This window comes from Poromitra crassiceps (genome assembly GCF_964638095.1).
Source record: "Poromitra crassiceps genome assembly, chromosome: 23".
NCBI classification, from domain to species: domain Eukaryota; kingdom Metazoa; phylum Chordata; class Actinopteri; order Beryciformes; family Melamphaidae; genus Poromitra; species Poromitra crassiceps.
In genome coordinates, this window is record NC_139639.1 from 18,197,230 (window position 1) to 18,218,075 (window position 20,846).

The window sequence follows — 20,846 nt, forward strand, 5'->3', positions numbered from 1 at the left end:
TCATGTCAGAAGGAGAAGGGACGGGCTAATGCAGAAGGGGAGGTCTACAACCCTCTATATTTTCCAGCGAAGGCCTCCCTCCCCCCGGGGAATATCCAACTACCACGTCTGCAGCCAGAGAGGAGAGCAGAGAGGGACCAAAACAAGCCGGGGGACACCGAGGACAGGGGAAGACAACGGGGAGAAGAGAAGAGACAGGCTGGCAGACCAAAAAAGAGGCTTGCTAAAGACAACAAAAGTCGCTGGCAACATCTGGAGCGAAGAGTAGAGCTGCAAAGTTTGGACACAGAAAGACGCGCACCACTCCAGAGAAGTTGAACCCTCGTTAAAGTCGACGAATGCGCGATAATTTGGTTAAAAATCGTCGAAACAAGGAAAGAATGCACAGGTTGGACGCACGCCAGACGTCGTTTAGCTCGCTCCGGGTGTAACTCGCAGAGACGCACAGCTGTAAACATCTGGAGAGACGCTTTCTCCCGCTACAAGCGCGACAAGTAGGCTACATCTCCTCTGCTCTGCTGCCCGGGAATTCGTCCTTTTTTCGACAGATAATGTTTTGACACATAGCAAAGACAAGAGTGTGTTGAGTGTTACAAGGGGAACTGGCCGTTTTTGTTTGGGGTGTGGGTTTTTGGGGAGCGTCAAGAGATGATGGCACCTGGGTTGAAAGCGCTTGTCCGACTGCTGCTGCTGGCGCTGGCGTGGGAGCTGAGCGCACAGGGAGCCACGCGAGAGATCAAAGCAGAGGTGAGAGATGAAATCAGAGAGGCGAGAGCACCTTTCTCTATTCCAGCTCAATATGACAGCATTCATATGATATCAATTATATATGCACTTATTTACTTTTTAAGCATCCACTTCATGCTCTTACTAACAGTAGCCTAGAATAAGATTGATAATCTCTTGATTATCAACATTGCAAACAACAGTAGGTCAAGGTCAAGGGTCAGAGCATTACAATTAGTAATGAGTAATGGAAAATAAATGTTAACACATGGATTTTAACATTTTGTGTGTGTGTGTGTGTGTGTGTGTGTGTGTGTGTGTGTGTGTGTGTGTGTGTGTGTGTGTGTGAGACACACTGGTATAGTCTATAGAAAGATGGATTTCTATTCCTGTCATTTTAGGTTTTCACTGTTTTTTCCCTCTTTTATTTTTGGTAACACTTGCTATGAAGCCAGTCTATAATACATTATAATCATACATACAACACATTATAATGCCATCACAATGATAAGTACAAGTATATAGTATAGTATAATCATGCATAGACAGAACTTATAAGGTTGTATATAACATTGTAAACACATTGCTTACATTCTGCTACATAAGACTTTTCAAATAGACTACCACTGTAACTGAAAAAGCTTTCTAACAGATTATGAGTAATGTTATACAGCATTATCACTATACTTATAAGGCATTTTGATGGAATGATGTGTCATAAGTATGATTATAATGTACACAGGCTTCATATAAAGTGTTACCTTTTTTTTTATAGGCATGATCATACAGTGGTTTTATTTAACAAAAAACACATTGCAAACTTAAAGACTTGTTAAACGTATATCCCGCCTGATGAATGAGGATAATAGGATAATCATTGCTGTAATGTAGCACATGCAGGCCGGCAGTTGGCAGAGGGCCTGGCTCCACTCGGGACAGGCTTCTGTGACCCTGGGTTGAGAGGAAGCAGCCCATAACGATGATAGCACTCGTGAAAACACGGAGAAATGCTGATGGGGCAGAAGCGGCAGAGAGAGAGAGAGCGAGAGAAAAGCAAACTGAGGAGAAATGCTTTGGCTTGTATTGTGGTCAGGGCAGAGACAGAGGCAATTTCTGTGGGGATGATGGGGTGGGGGGGTTGAGTTCTATTGGGAGGGATGCAGAGATGTAATTGTCGACATCTGTCCCAAGTTAGGGCCCGGCGGAATGGGGGAGGGGAGTTATACAGTGTGAGAGGGGTGCTGCAGCATCTCAGGCCAAGGTCAGCTGTGGAAAAACACTCACGTAACTCTGGCTCCTTGCATTGAAGACTTCAATCATCTGATCTGATCTGATCTGCTCTGTACTGGATTGCACCAGCTGTGTTCAAACGTAGCCTAGTTTGAGCATAAAGGCGCCCTAAAGCTGCGTTCACACCAAATGCGATTTCACAAATTTGTGCGGCAAGATTACATACAAAGTCAATGCAAACACGCGAGCAGACGACATTTCGCCCCGGGTGCCGTGAATGGCGCGATATTGGCCTCAGCCGCTATTTGCTCGAGTTGAAATTTTCCAACTTGAGCGGAGAACTTTGTGGTCAAACTCGAGTGAGTAAAGCGATTTTCGCGTTAGTCTGAGTTTACGCATTAGTAACATTTTAATGGTTGCACCAACTGAAATAGTTTGAAGATTCGCATTAAAGTTAGAACTCTTACGCCTAGCCCTTAATAGGAGTAAAGTCCTCTGTAAAATAGCGGTTGGCGCAGTTGGCAACTTGGCATGGCACACCTTTTGAAAGGTATACAGTATAACTAGTTGGAGGATGAGGATGTTTGGTAGGCTGTTAGATATTTTAGCTGTTAATTTTAGCCGTTTAACCTCCGCTATTGCATAGCAAAATGCACAAGAGACTTGTTTTTGCACACAATTATTGAGCGTGACAGGTTGTAGCCTATAACACAGTGATTGACATCACAAGTATTCATTTTCTGAGAGGATCATAACGTGGTAAATTGTCATGCAATGATGATGAAGAGTGCTCACCACAGATGTAAGTCTATGAACCTAAATAATAGCAACAGCATTATAATTTGGTTAGTGTTAATCAAATATGAAAGCCCTCATTTGTGGTAGGCACCAAACTTGTCCCAGATTGTCAGTCCGACTGTTTTAAATCTGTTTAATTTGAAGTCATTACCTAATTTCCTGTGAATAAAGTAAGTGAATTATGACAGAATCAAACAAACTAGTGGAAACGCTAGTTTCAATGTATCATTTAGTGTGGACTTTGCACAACTCAAGAGAGAACTTACGCACAGCATGGTGCAACAGGCTCTGTTCTGTTCTGATTTTTCTGTTCTGAATGTTTCTGTGATCTGTTCTCTCTTATGTTCTGCTCTTTCCCATTCCGTCCCGTCCTGTCAACAAAGCTCCTAACGACCCATAGTCAACGTAGCAATCAGAGGAAGTTTTTGTTTATGTTGCAGGAAGGGACTATGCTATGATACTCCTACACACCTGCTCCCTTCTGCAAGGAATGGCATCATTGGTGAACTGTGTGTGCGCGTGTGCAGGGCTGTGCTTATGCGTGCATTTCTTCAAACATTTTAAATATGTGCTTGTATGCGTCAGGCCAGAATGAGTTTGGGAGCACATATGGTGGCGCCAAACGTCTCTCTAATCATTTGATCCATGCCTATGGACTCTGAATTATATTTCCAGCTGTGCCAGTGGAAAAAAACTGTAGTCAGCTCCACTGACCTAGATTAGACTGTCAAGTTAAGTAGAAAGGACTATCAAGTTTCTGTGAGAGAGCGCACCACCAGAGCAGCGGTAGACTTTTAAGTGCTCTGGCCCATGAGTTGGTTCAATTGCATTTATTTAATGATTCACCTCCTCTGCTCTGCCTTTCATGGCGTTGCGTCCTGCGTATTAATTTGCGTGATTCAACCGAATGATGTTTGTAGGAGGGCGGGGGGTTTTGATACCTACAAGTCACTATTTGCCCACTCAATTCCGCTAGTGGATGAGTGTTTATGCTTTAAATTAACAGTTGGTTTAATTGAGTGTGTGTGTGTGTGTGTGTGTGTGTGTGTGTGTGTGTGTGTGTGTGTGTGTGTGTGTGTGTGTGTGTGTGTGTGTGTGTGTGTGTGTGTGTGTGTGTGTGTGACACACACACACTGTGTCGCATCCCACACACACACTGTGTGTGGACAGTTGGGGGTTGTCAGACTCAGGACACAGTGGGCGTGTCATTTTCCGCGGTTTGTGGCAGAGACAGGAAGTGGCCAGGGGATTTCCTCCTCACCAATAAACACCTTATTGTCTCACCGACCAGCTGACGGTGACAGCACACACAGTCACCGGTGCATACAGTAACACACACGTAGGCTTGCGCGCACACACTTACTCACTCACCTTTGTCCACCAGGATGCATATTCTCTCTCTCACATCCACCCAGACAAATGCACAGAAATGGAAACATGGCAACGAGTTGAGGTCATTCACTGCCAAAGGAGATCAATGATGAGATGAGCGGGAGATGGCAGAGCGGGGCAGGCAGACAGAGAGGGGGCAGAGCGGGGCAGGCAGACAGAGAGGGGGCAGAGCGGGGCAGGGAGACAGAGAGGGGGCTGTTGCAGACCGAAGCTGAGAAAGGAAGGCTTTGTGGCAATGCTTATGATGCAATCTGGGAAAAGGACAGTCTGAGAATGAAGCAATTAGCCTGCTCAATGGGACAGGATGCAAAGCACATCAGTACTAATGCACACCCTGCATGAATACATGTGTCCTTCCTCCTACCCCCTTGAGGATAAAGTAGATCTAAAAGAACTTGGATAGGTTTAAATCAGTGGTTTTTACACCCCTCCACTCATGTGGGTGCAATGCTTATTCAGAGGAAGGAAGGATGTGTAGTACAAACAAAGCTACATCCTTACCGTCCATCACCAGTGGGTGGCATAAACTCAGCATCCATGAAGAAAGATAGGAGGTGTTACAGGAAATAAGGTAATGCGCTAAGTCATTACCTCATTTCCTGTTCCTATAGGAAGCGAAACATATGACTGAATCAAATTAGCCACATTTCGAGGGAGTGTTCTCTCTCTCTCTCTCTCTCTCTCTTTTTAACAGTAACAGAGACAAAGCCCTGACGTTACGATTTGACTTATTGCTCAAATGACTTTGGCAGTAACACATGTTTTTCCCATTTTGGCTCTTATTGTTATTGGCCAGAGGAGGGCTGTTTTCAGAGACAGCAGCTGGGGAGCGTGCATATTCTCTCTGCACATGTGCTTAGAAGGGTCCGAGGGGTTTATTGTTCATGTCCACCTACATACAGGAAGAACACTCTCCTTCTGCAGATGTGCATGCAAAGTAGAGCTGCAACGATTAGTCGATTATTGATTAGAAAATCGTCAGAAAATGTATCGCCAACTATCTTTATAATCATTTAGACAATTTTTTAAGAAAAAACCCCCCGTAACATTATCTCGTTCCAGCTATATTTTCTGGTTTCTTTAGTCTTCTATGACAGCAAACTGATTATCTTTGGTTTGTGGACTGTTGGCCCAGACAAAAGAAGACATTTGATTATGTCATCTTGGTCTTTGGGGGAGAAAGTGATTGACATTTTTCAACGTTTAGTTTCACATCTTAGACCTAACAATTAGTCGAGGAAGTAATCAACAGATGAATCGATAATGAAAGTAATCGTTAGTTATTTGCAGCCCTAATGCAAAGAGAAGAGAGTCAAAAAATGTTGCAGTGAACCCCCCCCCCCCTCCCCACACACTCTCTCTCTCTCTCTCTCTCACTCACAAATTCACAGTATAGCAGCCAGTACTGAGTTATTATTGCAAGTGAGCTGGGACTCATAATAATTTCTTACTTTTATGATATCTGACATAATGCTGCAGCTCTTTGGACAGTATGAGTGAGTGGACGTGTAATGAGTGCATATGCCTCAGTTGGACTCCCATCACTGTCGACCAGAGTTACTTTCCACTGGCCCTCACCAAACGGAACAACTGACTCTTTTTTTCTTTGCTGAAATGCAATCCTCCTCTCTCTCTCTCTCTCATCCTATGCAAAGACTCAACGCTCAGCCTCCCGACCTACATAGCAACCACTGTTTTATCCTTGCAGATCTTCCGTTCCTCCAAGAAACCCGCACGTCCATGTAGGCGAGCGGGCCGCGGCACCGTTTCGTTCTCCATCAGTGGAAACAACAATGACTCAAAATATTAGATATTTCATGTGAAAAGACGTTATTTTTGTTTTTGTCATACCTGACAGTTTCGACTGCTTTGCTTCCTGCAGCCTTCTTCTGAAGAAGGCTGCAGTGGTCGCTTCTTCTTCTGAAGAAGGCTGCAGGAAGCAAAGCAGTCGAAACTGTCAGGTATGACAAAAACAAAAATAACATCTTTTCACATGAAATATCTAATATTGTAAAACTAAGTCAGACGTCATGAACCTTTTTGGATTAATGACTCAAAATGCAAAAAATATTTCGGAGGAAAACACGCCGCAGCTTTGAGCGGCCCACATCAAAAACCCGCACTAGCTTTGACTGTCTTCTCCTATGCCACTATAAATAAAGTGGTCGCTTCCGCTTTCGGCTACCGCTTTGGTTACTCAACTCATTACTAGGGTCAAAAATAGCCTTGTGTTTTTCGTGAATAGGACTTTGTCAAGGCACCTGAGGGACCCGCGTACGAGGCGCGGGACCCTTAAAGTTGAAACAAGCGCTCAGTGTCGCTCAACAGCAATCTTTTGACAGAGAAAAAAACGAGCAAACGGGTGAGAGCGAAGAACAACGTTTTCAGAACACAGCCTCTATTTTCTGTTCATTGTCAAATAAATGTCATGACTGAGACACCGACATCCACTCTTGACTCATGTAGGCATTTCTGTAAACTTGCTCTCAGGAGAAGAAAGCACACTAATACATGTCGGAGGGTCCAGTAGCCGCACGTCTCTCATAATGAGTCTTAATGATGAGCGGTCCCGGTCCAACTTGCTTCCACCTTTCCTCCGCGCGCCTCTCTTTCCCCCTCATGTGGATGTGCCATAACAGTGAGCCTTTATGTGTCGGGTGGGTGAGTCAGAACCAGAAAGGGCTCATTGAGGGGTGAAGTCTAAACACTGAGACCTCTAGGCCTCCCTGAGAGAGGGAGAGAGAGAGAGAGAGAGAGAGAGAGAGAGAGATTAGACCGTCAAGGGCCTCCTAAGCTGCCATTCACTCCTGCTAAGCTCGCCCATTGTAGGCCGAGGCTGCGACAAGCTAGCCTGGTTTAAACCATCCTGATAACATGATCTCCGATTCTGTTTGGCTCTATGTGAGTTCAAGTGATCAGGATCGTTTACCAGGCTAGTGAAGAGTATCAAGGCTTTCCATGCAAGTAAGCGTAATTATAAACATATAGTCCTGGTCGCTGCACTAGTGCCTCCTCTGGTCGGTAATTATAAACATACAGGCACATGTTGGGATAATGCATGTAAGCCAGCCCAAGGCCGTACAGACATTCACTACTGTACGTTTAAGCGGAAATCTTAGGGAAGTTTAATAATGGCAAATTTTGATACTAAAAAGTGCTGAAACAGCAACTGGCGGCTGGACGAGACCATTTGTTGTCTTCACCGAGCCGCACGGAGCGCTCTGGGTGTGGCCGTTCATAACTATTTACCCTCAAGTCTCTGGGTTTTCCGTCAAGAGGAAGCCGAGGGAGAGGAGGAGAAGGGAAGACAGGAGGGGAGGAGGGAGGACAGAGACGGGGACGTTTGAGGTTTGGATGCGACGGAGAAGAAATTCCCAGTGAAATTACTGGCTGACGCTGACGCTTGACTGGAGACACTGGCTGAGGTTGCCAAAGGCCTCCGCGTCTCACCCTGGGACACTCCCTATATCTTTCTCCTCAGTCAGGATTGGATTTGTCAAACAAAACAAATGTCAACCAGCATGAAGTGGAGCATGAAGTGCAGCATGAAGCGTTGTGCAAAAAGCTTGTCCAACAAGCCATAAAACACATCCTGGGTGTGCATTACCAGCTCGCTGACTGTGTTCACCTCAGGGTGTGTATGGAGGAGAATATCAAAAGCGGTCGCAGCCTTTTTCTCCACGCTCACAATAGCCTCAGTGTTGTTTTTCGGACTCCCATCGGAGAGCGGAAAGAGTACAGGAGAAACTGTGTGGGAGAGGTATGGAACCAAGCCGCTGGCGCTGGTCCAGATGTCAAAGCAGCAGCACAGTTAGATGGGTTTCCAGGGGAAAGTAAGGTCAAGTTTAGCCGAGACCCAGAAATCTGGGAACACTACAGGAACCGACCTTCATAATATGTGTTCACATGCTGCAGACAAATATTTGGTTTCCACGAGGTAGACAATAGGCGTGACTCTACCGATACTGGTGGCAATCCAGTACAACACTAATAAGTAGCCAAGTAGTAACGACTTCAATGAAAACACTTTGGTTAATCTGTAACTCACTGAAGGGAATTTCCTCATTGTCGAAACATGAGCTGTCTTTGTGTGAAGCTGTGCAGGCTGAGTGTAGCTCCACTGATCATCTACACACACTTGCTGCAGAGAGCCAGGCACTGACGGTGGACTAGCTTGTGTTTGAGTCATGGCCAGGCAACTTGAGATGATGTTACTCCTACTGGGCCAAAAGAAACAACACCACAGAAAGACATAATTTATTTAAGAGCTTGTTTTTCGCTGTCAGGGTGGAATGTATTTTGACTGCAGTCACCTGAAGACATCCCACTGCCTAGAGATGCAATTTTAGATGAACATGTAATCCCTGTGGCTGATCCATCACCATCATACAAAATAGTTCCTTTTTCCTGCTTCAATAATGAAAATCAATCAGGTGGGATGTGAAATATTCTGATGAAGGTCGCTATGACCGAAACGTAATTCATAAAATAAATCTACTGGGAGCAAGTCTGTATACGCAGTGTGCAGACAAGTCTGTACGCAGTGTGCAGACTACTTCTTTCACGGCATGTGAAATATTCCCATGTTCCTAATTTATAAGCCTGTTTTTGCCTCGGTCTCCAAACTGAACATGGAACTGCCTTGGTTTCTTTTTGCAGTATTTCTCACGAGTCGCATTGTTCTCTTGCTTCTCTTTGCTCTCCAGTCATGGCTGCAGCAGTACGGCTACCTGCCACCGGGGGACATGCGGACCCACGCCCTCCGCTCGCCTCACTCCATCACCGCCGCCATTTCTGCCATGCAGAGGTTCTACGGCCTCACCATCACCGGCTCCATCGACACCAACACCATCGAGTAAGGAGAGATGAACGCACTTGACTGCCGCAATGTGTCTTGATGGTGCAGTGTGAAAAAGAACAAAGCTGACAAGTCAAGTCAAGTTGATTTGTATAACCCTAATTCACAAGCATGTCTCAGAGGGCTGCCTACCAACACAAGGTTCAAGCGCCCGTGTTACCTCCAGCTTGGTCAGGCATCCATACAAGGCACAATTGGCCGTGTCTGCGGGTGGGAAGCCGGATTAAGGGTGAGAGTCCTGGTCGCTGCACTAGTCCCTCCTCTGGTCGGTTGAGGCGCCTGTCCCGGGAAAGGGAGGACTGGGGGGAATAGTGTGATCCTCCCACATCCACATACTATTTCCCGCCAGTGAAACTCCTCGCTGTCTGGTGAAAAGAAGCAGCTGGCGACTGCACATGTATCGGAGGAAACGTGTGTTAGTCTACAACTCTCCCCAGATTGGCAGAGGGGGTGGAGCAATGACCAGGACAGCAGGGGGAATTGGCCAAGTACAATTGGAGAGAAAATGGGAGAAAATCCGTAAAAAATAAACAAAAACAAAAAACAATGTGCAGCCTCCAAACGGGCTCCAGTAGGTCAGAGGGAATACGGTAAGTCGAATGTGTGTGTGTATGTGTGTGTGTGTGTGTGTTTCCCTGTGTCGTGACCGGAGTGTGTATTCTGTCTGGCAGGGCCATGAAGAGGCCGCGCTGTGGCGTGCCAGATAAGTTTGGCGCCGAGCTTAAGAGCAACCTGAGGAAGAAGCGATACGCCATCCAGGGCCTGAAGTGGAACAAGAGAGACGTCACTTTCTCGTAAGTCAGGGCTCCTCCGAGTAAACATGCTGAACTAAGATATTTGAGATTGTTTTAATAGTTATTTTAGTTTATTTAATGTCATTTGTTATCTCACAAACGCAAATTTGTTTTGTTTTTACCTCTTTTTTGGATTTCATCACTCATTTAAATCATTTCCTTTACCACTTTACTTTATCAATATGCAAATACACAAGACTGAGCTCAAACCCAGGCACAAAGATGACATTTATGACTGCAAAGTGTACCAGCGATGAGGGAAAACCCAAACCTTTGAGCAACCAATGACATACATTGGACCAATTTAAACCCCCTACAAGGACAGGTGATGAAACAATGTCAATTTAATACTGAGAGTGAAACCAGGAAGTGCTCGACAGCAACAACAAAGCTTGCCAATAACAGCCTGAGTGCAAATCTAAGCCAGGAACAAGATTCAATCAAAACTCTTACTGACCGAGTGCTATCCGAGCTTGTTCCCCTACCACTACTGCTTTTGGCCACAGGGGCTGCTAAAATCAACACAAACTGATAGAATGATAAACCCCCGTTTATACCCATCTCTCAGGAATCCCCTCCTTCACCTTTGTTGGATTAATGACTACCTGCCTTCTTTTTCTGCGTCTCTTTTGGCCTCTACCATCCTGGTTACCTCTTTATCACTCATGCAATCCGTTATCTACCATGTCTGACAAAAGCCCTCTTCCTCACCATAGACTGTATCACCCTGTTTCACCTTGCCTCCCCATCCGCTCCTCACCCTGCAGCATACAGAACTACACCCCTAAGGTGGGCGAGTACGAGACCCATGAAGCCATCAGGAAGGCCTTCAAGGTGTGGGAGAGCGTCACCCCGCTGCGTTTCCGGGAGATCCCCTACAGCTACATACGGGACAAGGTGGAGGAGTTCGCCGACATCATGCTCTTCTTCGCCGAGGGCTTCCACGGCGACGCCAGCCCGTTCGACGGCGAGGGAGGCTTCCTGGCGCACGCCTACTTCCCCAGTAACGGCATTGGTGGAGACACTCACTTCGACGCGGCCGAACCCTGGACCATCGGAAACCGGGATCTGCTAGGTGAGCAGTGGATGTGTTTTTCAGGCATCCCAAAGGTCCTGGAAATCCTTGAAAGTTTGTGAATTTGAGGGGGGGGGAAATCAATGCTTTAAAAGTTTTTTTAAATAGGGAATTTAAATAGGGAACATTGAATATGAATTTGAGGGAATTTGGTGTGGAAAGTTCTTGAATTTTATGTTTAAACTTTAAAGTGTGTCCCCCCCCTTTTAAACCCGATGACAGGAGAAAAGGATAATTGTTGGAGTTCCCGCATGCGTTTAGGGGAGTCAGGAGTGTGTGTTCTTTTGCTGTTGTGAGCAAGAACGAAATAGCAGCAACAGGTCCCAGCCTGTGTCAGTGAGCAACGTGTCCTCGGGGTACGGAGATACAGGAGAAACAGGGAAGTGGTTTATTTCTGGAGTACAGCAGACACCTGACTTTGGTGTGATCCTGCAGTGTCAGCTGTGTGAGTCAAAAACATCTTCACACATGACCCGCGGTGCATTTTATTTTCCATTCACTGATGTAATTTGTGTGCTGTTGTTTCACTTTAAAATTGAGGAAGCATTAAAGTTACATTTTCATGGAAACAAATGTATGTTTTGCTCGTCTTTATCGCAGATTAACACAATATTGATTCAACATAACCAATTCATGAAACTTTTACATTTGCTGTTCTAAACACCCGGTGTCTGGTAGGTCTTTCCTGGGTAAAAGTCCTCTGGCAAGAAGTGATTTTAGTGATCATTTATGTGTCTGAGAGCAGCACTAGTGGTTTGTTTGGAATAAACTAAGAAGAACAACTGGGTGTTGCCGTGACGAGTGATAGCCACCATGGCTAAACAGACAAAGACAAGAGAAACACCTACAGAAACTCAAGTTATTGCCACTTTAATTCAACCAATCAGATGTTGACTGTCAGACTTTTGTTGTCCGTGACCTGACCATAGACAAAAGAAAATTGTAGCTTATAAATGATAGAAAATTGGTCCCCTGCCGCTAAACCCAAAGTATAACCCCGCTGGCATAGGATCAAACCCCATCAGAGGTTTCTCTCCTGTCTCCCTCTCTGTGTAAACGCTCTGACGTGGCGTTTGGGTCTGCTCTCTCCTAGGTAACGATGTGTTCCTGGTGGCAGTGCATGAGCTGGGCCACGCTCTGGGTCTGGAGCACTCCAACGATCCCTCGGCCATCATGGCTCCCTTCTACCAGTGGATGGACACCGAGAACTTCCAGCTTCCCGACGACGACCGCAGAGGGATACAGCAGCTTTACGGTGGTGGGTTATTATTGTAATACTATTATTGTAATGGCACTCAGTGAAGACGCTGTACCTTTATTTAGCGTTTTTATTCTCGTCTGGAGCGATAGGAGTGAAAAACCATCTTTTTTATTCAAAGCATAGGAACGATTCATGTAAGACTAAAATTGCCCTTCTCAGAAAGTTTTTAAGTGCACTTACACCCGTTTTGGAACAAATCTGTACAGTAATCCATCGATGTTTCTTCTATTGACCATCAGATAAAGCTCAACAACAGCTTTCCCATGATACAACATTTTGCACCAAAGCCTCTCAATATATTCAATTATTGTAATGACTTACTACTCTGTAGTTTCGTTCTATTCTCTGCTGCTGCAATAACCCATTTTCTCCATTGGGATAATTTAAATGTAATCTAATCTAACATGATTGGCAGTTGGTGATAGGTAATGGTTAAAGACAGAGCTATGGTTAGGGTCCAGCCGTTTAACATCCACCACTGTTTTCACCGGTTATATTTCCCTCCTCAACTGCCTCAGGGTCTGGATCAGGCCCTGACCCCCCTCCTGTGACGCCCGGGCCCCCTGACCACAGCCCCGAGCCCACCTACTCCTATGACCGGCCTCGCTTCGGCCCCAACATCTGCGACGGGCACTTTGACACCATCGGCATCCTCAGAGGGGAAATGTTTGTCTTCAAGGTAAGCATAGTCAGGAGGATTATCGCTGTCCTGCGGAACTGTGACTTGAAGACCAATCAGTAAACCTCTCGTCGTTCTCCTCTTCCAGGATAAGTGGTTCTGGCGAGTGCGGAACAACCGCGTGCTGGACGGATACCCCATGCCGATTGGCCACTTCTGGAGGGGCCTGCCCACACACATCAACGCTGCTTTTGAAAATGAAGAAGGGAAGTTTGTCTTCTTCAAAGGTAAGTCTGGATTTGATCGCTTCACCAAAACATTTACGCTGTTTCCACTTAGCGGGACGGCAATCGGCATGATCAGGCAGGACATCATAATCCTCTTGTTTTTTCCCTGTCTGTCTCTGGCTATTTGTCTAACCCCCCCCCCCCCCCTCCCCCCCTTTCTTCTTCTTTCTCTCTCTCTCTGTAGGAGACAGATACTGGGTGTTTACAGAATCTAATCTGGATTCGGGTTACCCTCGGAATCTGAAGGAAATGGGCACTGGGCTTCCCAAAGACAGAATAGATGCTGCTCTCTTCTACACCCCCACCGGACAGACGTACTACTTCAGAGCAAACAAGTCAGTCACATTCCTGCTGTGTGTGTGTGTGTGTGTGTGTGTGTGTGTGTGTGTGTGTGTGTGTGTGTGTGTGTGTGTGTGTGTGTGTGTGTGTGTGTGTGTGTGTGCGTGTGCGTGTGCGTGTGCGTGTCAGTGTGTGTGTGTCACATCAACATGCCAAGACAAAGCCATGCAGATGTTTATAAGCTGATGAACAAATGAAATATCCATTTGTGTCAGCGAGCCACTCTGATCAAAGGACGTGCTTCAGCTTTGACCAAATAAGTACAGAACACTGGAACTACTTGAGCACTTTGAATTGCAAACCTGCTTCTCTGTCAAACTGTGAGAACAAGCCTCAAGAGAACTTCAACTTTTACAAGCCTTCCCATAGCTTGTTGGCCTCCTCATTTGTACATCACCGATCTGGTACATCATAGTTTTTACCTTGAAAGGCCTTCATCCTCCTCATCATATAACTTCCACTAACACCAATAACTTTCAAAAACACCACTTACTGTGATGCATACATGAATGTTTGACAAAGATTGGTCAGCCTGAAAAGGAGGTTAAAGGTACAGTTCACCCCAAAGTCAAAAAAGTTACAGAGTTTTGGAGATTTCTGCCTTCTCTCAAATACAATGGAACTGGATGATGACAATCGGCTTGTGGTGCTCAAAGTGCCAAAAAGAGACATTTGAAAAACTCAACAGCAATGTCTCTTTCCAGAAATCATGACCTGCTTACTCAAGATAATCCACAAACCTCGTTGTGAGCAGTTTCATGTCGGTACTATTTTCTTTCGACTGAACTACCCGCTAGCTGCTAGCTAGCAGCAGCTAGCTCCAAGAAAATTGTTCCTACATGAAACTGTTCACAACAAGGTCTTTGGATTATCGTGAGTAACCGGGTCATGATTTATTTTTTTGGTGCTCTGAACACCACAAGCCGAGTGACATGCAGTTCCACTGTATTCGAGAGAATGCAGACATCTCTATGGCCAATTCTTAGTTAAAATTGGTTAAGTGGTGTCTGTGGCAGTGTCTGTGGTGGTATCAGTCACGATTGTGATGTCATCAGTGATGTCACTTGAGCAATTGTGATGTCATCAGTGATATCTCTTGAGCAATCGTGATGTCATTAGTGATGTCACACGAGCAACTGTGATGTCATCAGTGATGTCACTCGAGCACTGTGATTGCCCATCTGTGATGTCACTCAGGCATTTGTGATGTCATCAGTGATGTCAATCGTGCAACTGTGATGTAGTATGAGCCGATGGCACACAGTTGCACGATGGTGCCTAGGTGGGTGGGCGGTGTCTGTCTGTCTGTCGCTCAACTCATGCCAAAACGAGATGGATAAATAGCACTACAGGTAAGAGGAAAAATATGTATTTTTGATTATGGGGTGAACTGTCCCTTCTGTCTGTTCTGCATATACAAAAGTGGGTAAAGTGAGTTTTGGTGGTTTTCCCCTCCCTAATCATAGCCGATTAAAGAACAATTCACCCGGGTGTTTCAACAAACCCTTTGACTCTGGCTTTGGACATGGCTCCACTCCAGGCAACACCTCCGCCAGTGCTTTTGTCTGCCTGCAGCCCACCTAGTCTGGCTGTAGAACCCAGACCACAGCAGCTGTCACGCTCCAGGAGGAGCAGCACGGTGCAGCCTGCGGTTGTGTGTTCAGCTTGGTGCTATGTAATGTAGTGCTGTGTAGGCCAGCGGAAGTACGGCCACTAAGTTCACCCTTCTTGTTCTCCTCCCTCTCATTCTCTGCCTACTAGGTATTACCGCTTCAACGAACAGTCGAGAAGCGTCGACGATGACTATCCCAAACCTATTAGTGTGTGGCAGGGAGTGCCGGACAACATCAAGTCTGCCTTCATGAGCAAAGACCAGGGTAAGGGTGGTGTGTGTGTGTGTGTGTGTGTGTGTGTGTGTGTGTGTGTGTGTGTGTGTGTGTGTGTGTGTGTGCGTGTGCGTGTGCGTGTGTGTGCGCGCGTGCTTTCGTTCTTGCTTGTGCTTTCGTTCTTGCTTAGAGTTCTTTCTTACAGCCCAGCGTGACGGTACATGTTTAGGTTTCTTCACTTTTTCTATTGTTGAGGAAGAAATGGAAAGATTCCTATTATGTAACCTTTGACCCTATTTACAGCTTAAGAGCCTAAAACTCAAGAATATGGGATCTGCTTCACCAAAGTTAAGATTTAACTATAAAGTAACATCTGGTGTGTTTCTCACTGAATTGTGAGCCTGGAATGTACGAATGCCCAAATCTCATAGAACACATTGACCAAATAACTTGTTTTCTTCTTATTAAGCATCTCCTTCAAGTACTACAACTCTAATTATCATTGGTTCAGTCTTGTTCATATGACCTTATACCTTTTGACCAGTAGGTTTATTCCTACCTAACCCTAAACCTAACCCTCTGTGTTAACATAATCATGAATATTCAACACCATCAAACTCTGTGTGATCATCCAGATTTTGAGTTCCTTGGCTCCCAACCTGCAGATTGAACAAACTGTCAAACTGACACTATCTCAGGCTTCCCACGGGGCCTTGAAATCCTTGAAAGTTTGATTTGAGGAAGGGGGAATCAAGGCCTTAATAAGCCTCTCTTTTTCATTGTCATCTGTGAGCCTGCTAGTTCTCATAAAAATTGGAAAGTCCTTGAATTTGATGTTTAAGAAGGCGTGGGAACCCTGCTACCTATTCAAGTACAATTCTGACGTCCATTCTTTCCCTCCTCAGCGTACACCTACTTCTACAAAGCCAACAAGTACTGGAAGTTCAACAACCAGAATATGCGCGTGGAGCCGGGATACCCCAAGTCGGCCCTCCGCGACTGGATGGGCTGCCCCAACGAGGACCCCAAGACGGACGGAGGGCGGGACGGCGGTGGCCACGACAAGGACAAGGAGCGGGAGAAGGAGAAGGACAGGGAGCGCGAGGACAAGGACAGAAACAGGGACAGGGACAGGGAGAGGGACAGAGAAAGGGAGGTGGATGTGGAGAAAGAGGAGGATACAGAAGTGATCATCATCGAGGTGGACAAGGAGGGGGCGAGCGGGGGCAGCGGTGCAGCGGCTGTGGTCATACCACTAATGCTGCTGGTGTGCGTCATCGCCACGCTGGCCGCGCTCGTGTTCTTCCGCCGGTACGGCACGCCGCGCCGACTCCTCTACTGCCAACGATCTCTACTGGACAAGGTGTAGGCGGAGGAGGAGGAGGAGGGGAGGAGGAGGAGGAGGAGAAGGAGGAGAAGGAGGGGAGGGAGGGAGAGACAGAGAGCAGCCCGTTCTCATTCCCAACGCGTCAAATTTCGACGCTTTTGACACTGTGTTCAGTTTTTTAACCCCGACCCAAACCATAACTAACCCCAACCTTAACCAAGTTGTTTTAGTTGCCTAAACTTTACCAAGTTATTTTAGTTGCCTACACCCAAGTTGTTTTAGTTGCCTCAACCCAACCAAGTTGTTTTAGTTGCCTCAACCCAACCAAGTTCGTTTAGTTGCCTAAAGTTAACCAACGGGCAACATTTTTTAATTAACGGACGTGACCGATGGCGTCGAAAAAATGAGGCCCAGTGCGTTAAGAGGTGAGAGGCCAAGCGGTCGTAACCCAAATCGGCGGAATTTGACTCCCTAGGATGAGAACGTGTTAAAGAGAGAGAAGAGAGAGGGAGAGAGAGAGAGATGTTTAGATGTAAAGGAGAACAGGGGATAAAGAGAGCCGAAATAGGGGAGAGAGAGGGAGACACAGTTCCATATTGAAATATTCCTACCACTGTCACTATCTATGTCACTAATGACCTATATCACTCTTACCACTGTCCAACAAAACATTGAAGAGATTAATTTTTGCCCTTTCTCTCTATCGCTCCATCCCTCTGTCTGGCCTTTTCTTCTCCTTCTCTCTCTCTCCCTCCCTTTCTCCTTGTGGTTGTTGACGCCAGCTCATCGCTGTTTGTTTTAGCATTTTTCCCCCAACGTCTCATTTTTAGTCTTGTCAGTGGTCAGTGTCTCGATGTGTCCTTGTGAATTTTAAGCTTTGAACTGGCCGTGTTCCGCACCCTCACGTCGCCCATTCTAGCATGGTCCCTTTCATGTAAGCATACAAACAGCGTGTCGATTGTTCTTTCCTGCCGCCTTCTTAGCGCACACACACGCACACAAACAGTCACGTAAACACACACGCACACACACACACACACTCACTCACACACACACACACACACACACACACACACACACACACACACACACACACACACACACACACACACACACACACGTATTTGAAAACCACAGTGTTTTAGTCACTGTGTTTATTCCAGGAAGGCAACATGTCCGAGCCAGTATGAACCATAAAAGGGAAAGAAAACATTAGCCTGACGTCCTTATGAAGCATGAGAATCACTCATGGAGTCAGCCGATAAATACGACTGTGCCTTTAACATTTCCTTGTCATATCAATGTCTTTAATGATTATAATAATTATTATTACCAATGATGTTGTCATTATTATTATGACTATTACTATTGTTGTTGTTGTTGTCCTCCGTGTATAGAATGTGTTTTTTTATTTTATTTTGTACATTGTCATTCAAAAGTCCTGCTGGACAGTGACATACAGCTTTGAAAGTGGCCTTAATTTTATATTTGGGGACAGTGAATGGGACGGGGTTTTTGTTTTCTTGAAACTTGACTGTTTTTTTATTTCTTGAATCCATCTCAAATGAAAATAAATCGAAGATCTGAAAATGACTCCTTTTTGTCATTGTACTTGTTTACAGTTTTCAAATCACGGTGCTGTGTCCTATATCACCAGTCAGGGGTTATGAGTAGTTTGCAAACAATGATAATGATATTAATGCTGATGATGATAATGATAACCATCCTAGTTTTCTAAATGAGATTGTGCCTGTCTTTTTTCCACTTTTTTTTTTTTTTTTTTACATTTCTTACAAAATAAAGTAATTTCAAAACTACTCCTGTGCTTTCATTTTCAATCCACTCAAACATGATCTTTCTTTCTTTCTTCCTTTCTCTTCCTCTCCTCTCTTTCTGGTATCATTCACTTCTTTCAAGCTTAAAGAATGCACTTATTTTTAGCGATCTACCATTCAAACGAAGTTAAAACGACCGGGTCCAACTTCTTCCATGTGGTGCAGCTCTCACCTGGACTCTGCACCTTTGCCTCCTTCTTCTTTGATGTTGCCCACATCACCATGTCTCTCCCATCTGGGCTTCCCCATTCTTCCTGGACATCCAGGCTTCTTGCTCCCCCGACCGCACCGCTCCGCATTACTGGGGCTCGGAAACTGGCAGGCCCGAAACTGGGTCGGAAAATGCGGACTGGATCCAAGGCTTAAGTAGAAACAGGGATGAAGACGATTGTATAAAAGCAGCAGGGAAACATATCTCAGATGTAGGATTAGAGGGAGAAGGTATGTGTGTTCCTGTCTTTCCATACTACCAAATGTCCTCACAAGGATAGAAAGATGAGAACAATCCTGCAAAGTGGGGACATTTTGATGGCCCTAACCTCTTAAAGGGGTTAGTTGAGGGTTAGAACTTGAGTTTAGGGTCACGGTTATATTTGGGTTTAGGTTTAGGTTTTGGTAAAGGTTCAGATTAAGATTGTTAGAACAGGATTAGGACTTGGGTTTAGGGTTAAAGTTAGGCATGTAGTGGAGGGTTAAGTTTAGAGTTGGGGTTAGTGAATGTCTGACATAAGGTCCTCACAAATACTGTAATGCAAACATGTTTCTGTGTGTGTCCACACGCGCGCGGGTGTGTGTGTGTGTGTCTCCACGTGCGCACGCGCGTGTGTGTGTGTGTTTGCATGTGTGCAGCTGTAAATTAATTTGTGCATTTGTATATGTATGCACACCCATGCCCCATGAGCTAATAAAAACCTGTCATCAAACAGCAAGAAAAGGCGTCGCCCCACTCCCACTTAATGATCCCACTAATGAACCACTGCCATGCATTGAGCATAAATAAGAGAGAGAGAGAGAGAGAGAGAGAGAGTGAGAGAGAGAGGGGGGGGGGGGGGGGGGGGGGCTGTTAGTGACTATGATATGTTATGATTACAGCAACAGCGTTTAGGCAATTAAAATGATGAGGTATTTTCCTATTGTGCTAAAATGATTTAGGGCGCCCATTTGTTTCCATTTAGCTGCAGTGAGTTTTGTGGGGGCCGGGGGAGCGAGTCACGAGGAGGGGGCCGAGGGAGGAGGGGCGAGGGAGGAGGGGCGAGGGAGAAGGGGCGAGGGAGGAGGGGCGAGGAGGAGGGAGGAGGGTTAAGTAACATTTGGAGGCCAGAGATGGAGCAGAATTCCATGAGCAACATCTGGAATTCTGACTGCATCTTGAGGGCCAGACGCACAGCGGGGATGGGAGGCAGGGGGATGGGGGGCGGGGGATGGGAGTCGGCTTGAGGAGGTTTAATTGGCCGTCTCAACTAGGCTGTATATGGAGGTCCAACCCAGAATAAAATGTTGGCATTTTACGTGTCTGCAAAGCAGGGATACGTACGATCTCAACATTTTACACGTCGGCATTTTACGGTTCTGTGCACAGAATCTCAACGTAAATTTGAAACAACACGGTGGTCAATTTGAAAAGCTCACCGCCTTCCCAACGTTAAATGCAAAGAAAACAACTTTGGTTATGTTTAGACAAGTAAAACAACTTGGTTAAGGCAGGACGCAAACGTGGCTCTTGGTGAAAGGCAAGTGTTTACACCCTCCAGCCACTGCATCTGCGGCCACAACACCCAACTGGTCACCATGCTATCTAGCATAGCAGACTATAATGTTGATATACGCGTATAGAAACGTGATATGCAACATATTTTTGCTTCAGGAACATTGACATTCTATATATCCGTGGATTGCAGAAATGTACAATACCAACGTTGTATTGTTTTCTTGCCTGTCAGTGTTGTGTGTGTGTGTGTGTGTGTGTGTGTGTGTGTGTGTGTGCGTGTGTGTGTCCAAGTGTGTTTTCCTTGCTTGTCTCATCCCCATGACCCGCATACATTATGTCAGAAATGTAGTTGTGTGTCACTATTTGATGTTTCTGTGTTCTGTCTTACCCAGCTGATTCTGCAGAACAAAAAAAAAATCTACCTCAGCATATTATTCCCCACAGCCCCCCCCCCCTCTCTCTCTCTCTTCTCTCTGTGTGTAACCAGAGAGCTTTTCTTCACTGTCTGTGAAATGACTCACTCCTTTTTTTCACAGAGCCCAACAAAGACTTCACCACAATGCCTTAGCTTTTCCCAGCCATTTCCACCCCCACCCCCAGACCCACCCCCACCACCCCTCTCTCTCTCTCTCTCTCTCTCTCTCCATTCACCTAAGTTTGTAATAGTCACTAGTCCCGATTCCAATGCTCTACAGTATATCAGTCACTTCTGTAATCTGTCTTCTTTATGAAGGGTGACCTATATCATGCAGACATGCTCTTTCCTATCTA

The 20,846-nt window shown here is 45.7% G+C and overlaps 1 protein-coding gene across 1 annotated transcript; it reads left to right on the forward strand.

Moving 5' to 3' along the window:
- Positions 1 to 99: 99 nt before the first annotated feature.
- Positions 100 to 16,574, forward strand: mmp14b (matrix metallopeptidase 14b (membrane-inserted); the record flags this gene model as incomplete). The annotated part of the gene is made up of 10 exons (XM_083659506.1): positions 100 to 747; positions 8,853 to 9,001; positions 9,676 to 9,798; positions 10,566 to 10,873; positions 11,967 to 12,131; positions 12,653 to 12,813; positions 12,902 to 13,040; positions 13,225 to 13,375; positions 15,141 to 15,256; positions 16,111 to 16,574. Exons 1-10 carry the CDS (start codon positions 649 to 651, stop codon positions 16,572 to 16,574), a joined length of 1,875 nt encoding a protein of 624 aa, XP_083515632.1. The 5' UTR covers positions 100 to 648.
- Between the last annotated feature and the right edge of the window lie 4,272 nt (positions 16,575 to 20,846).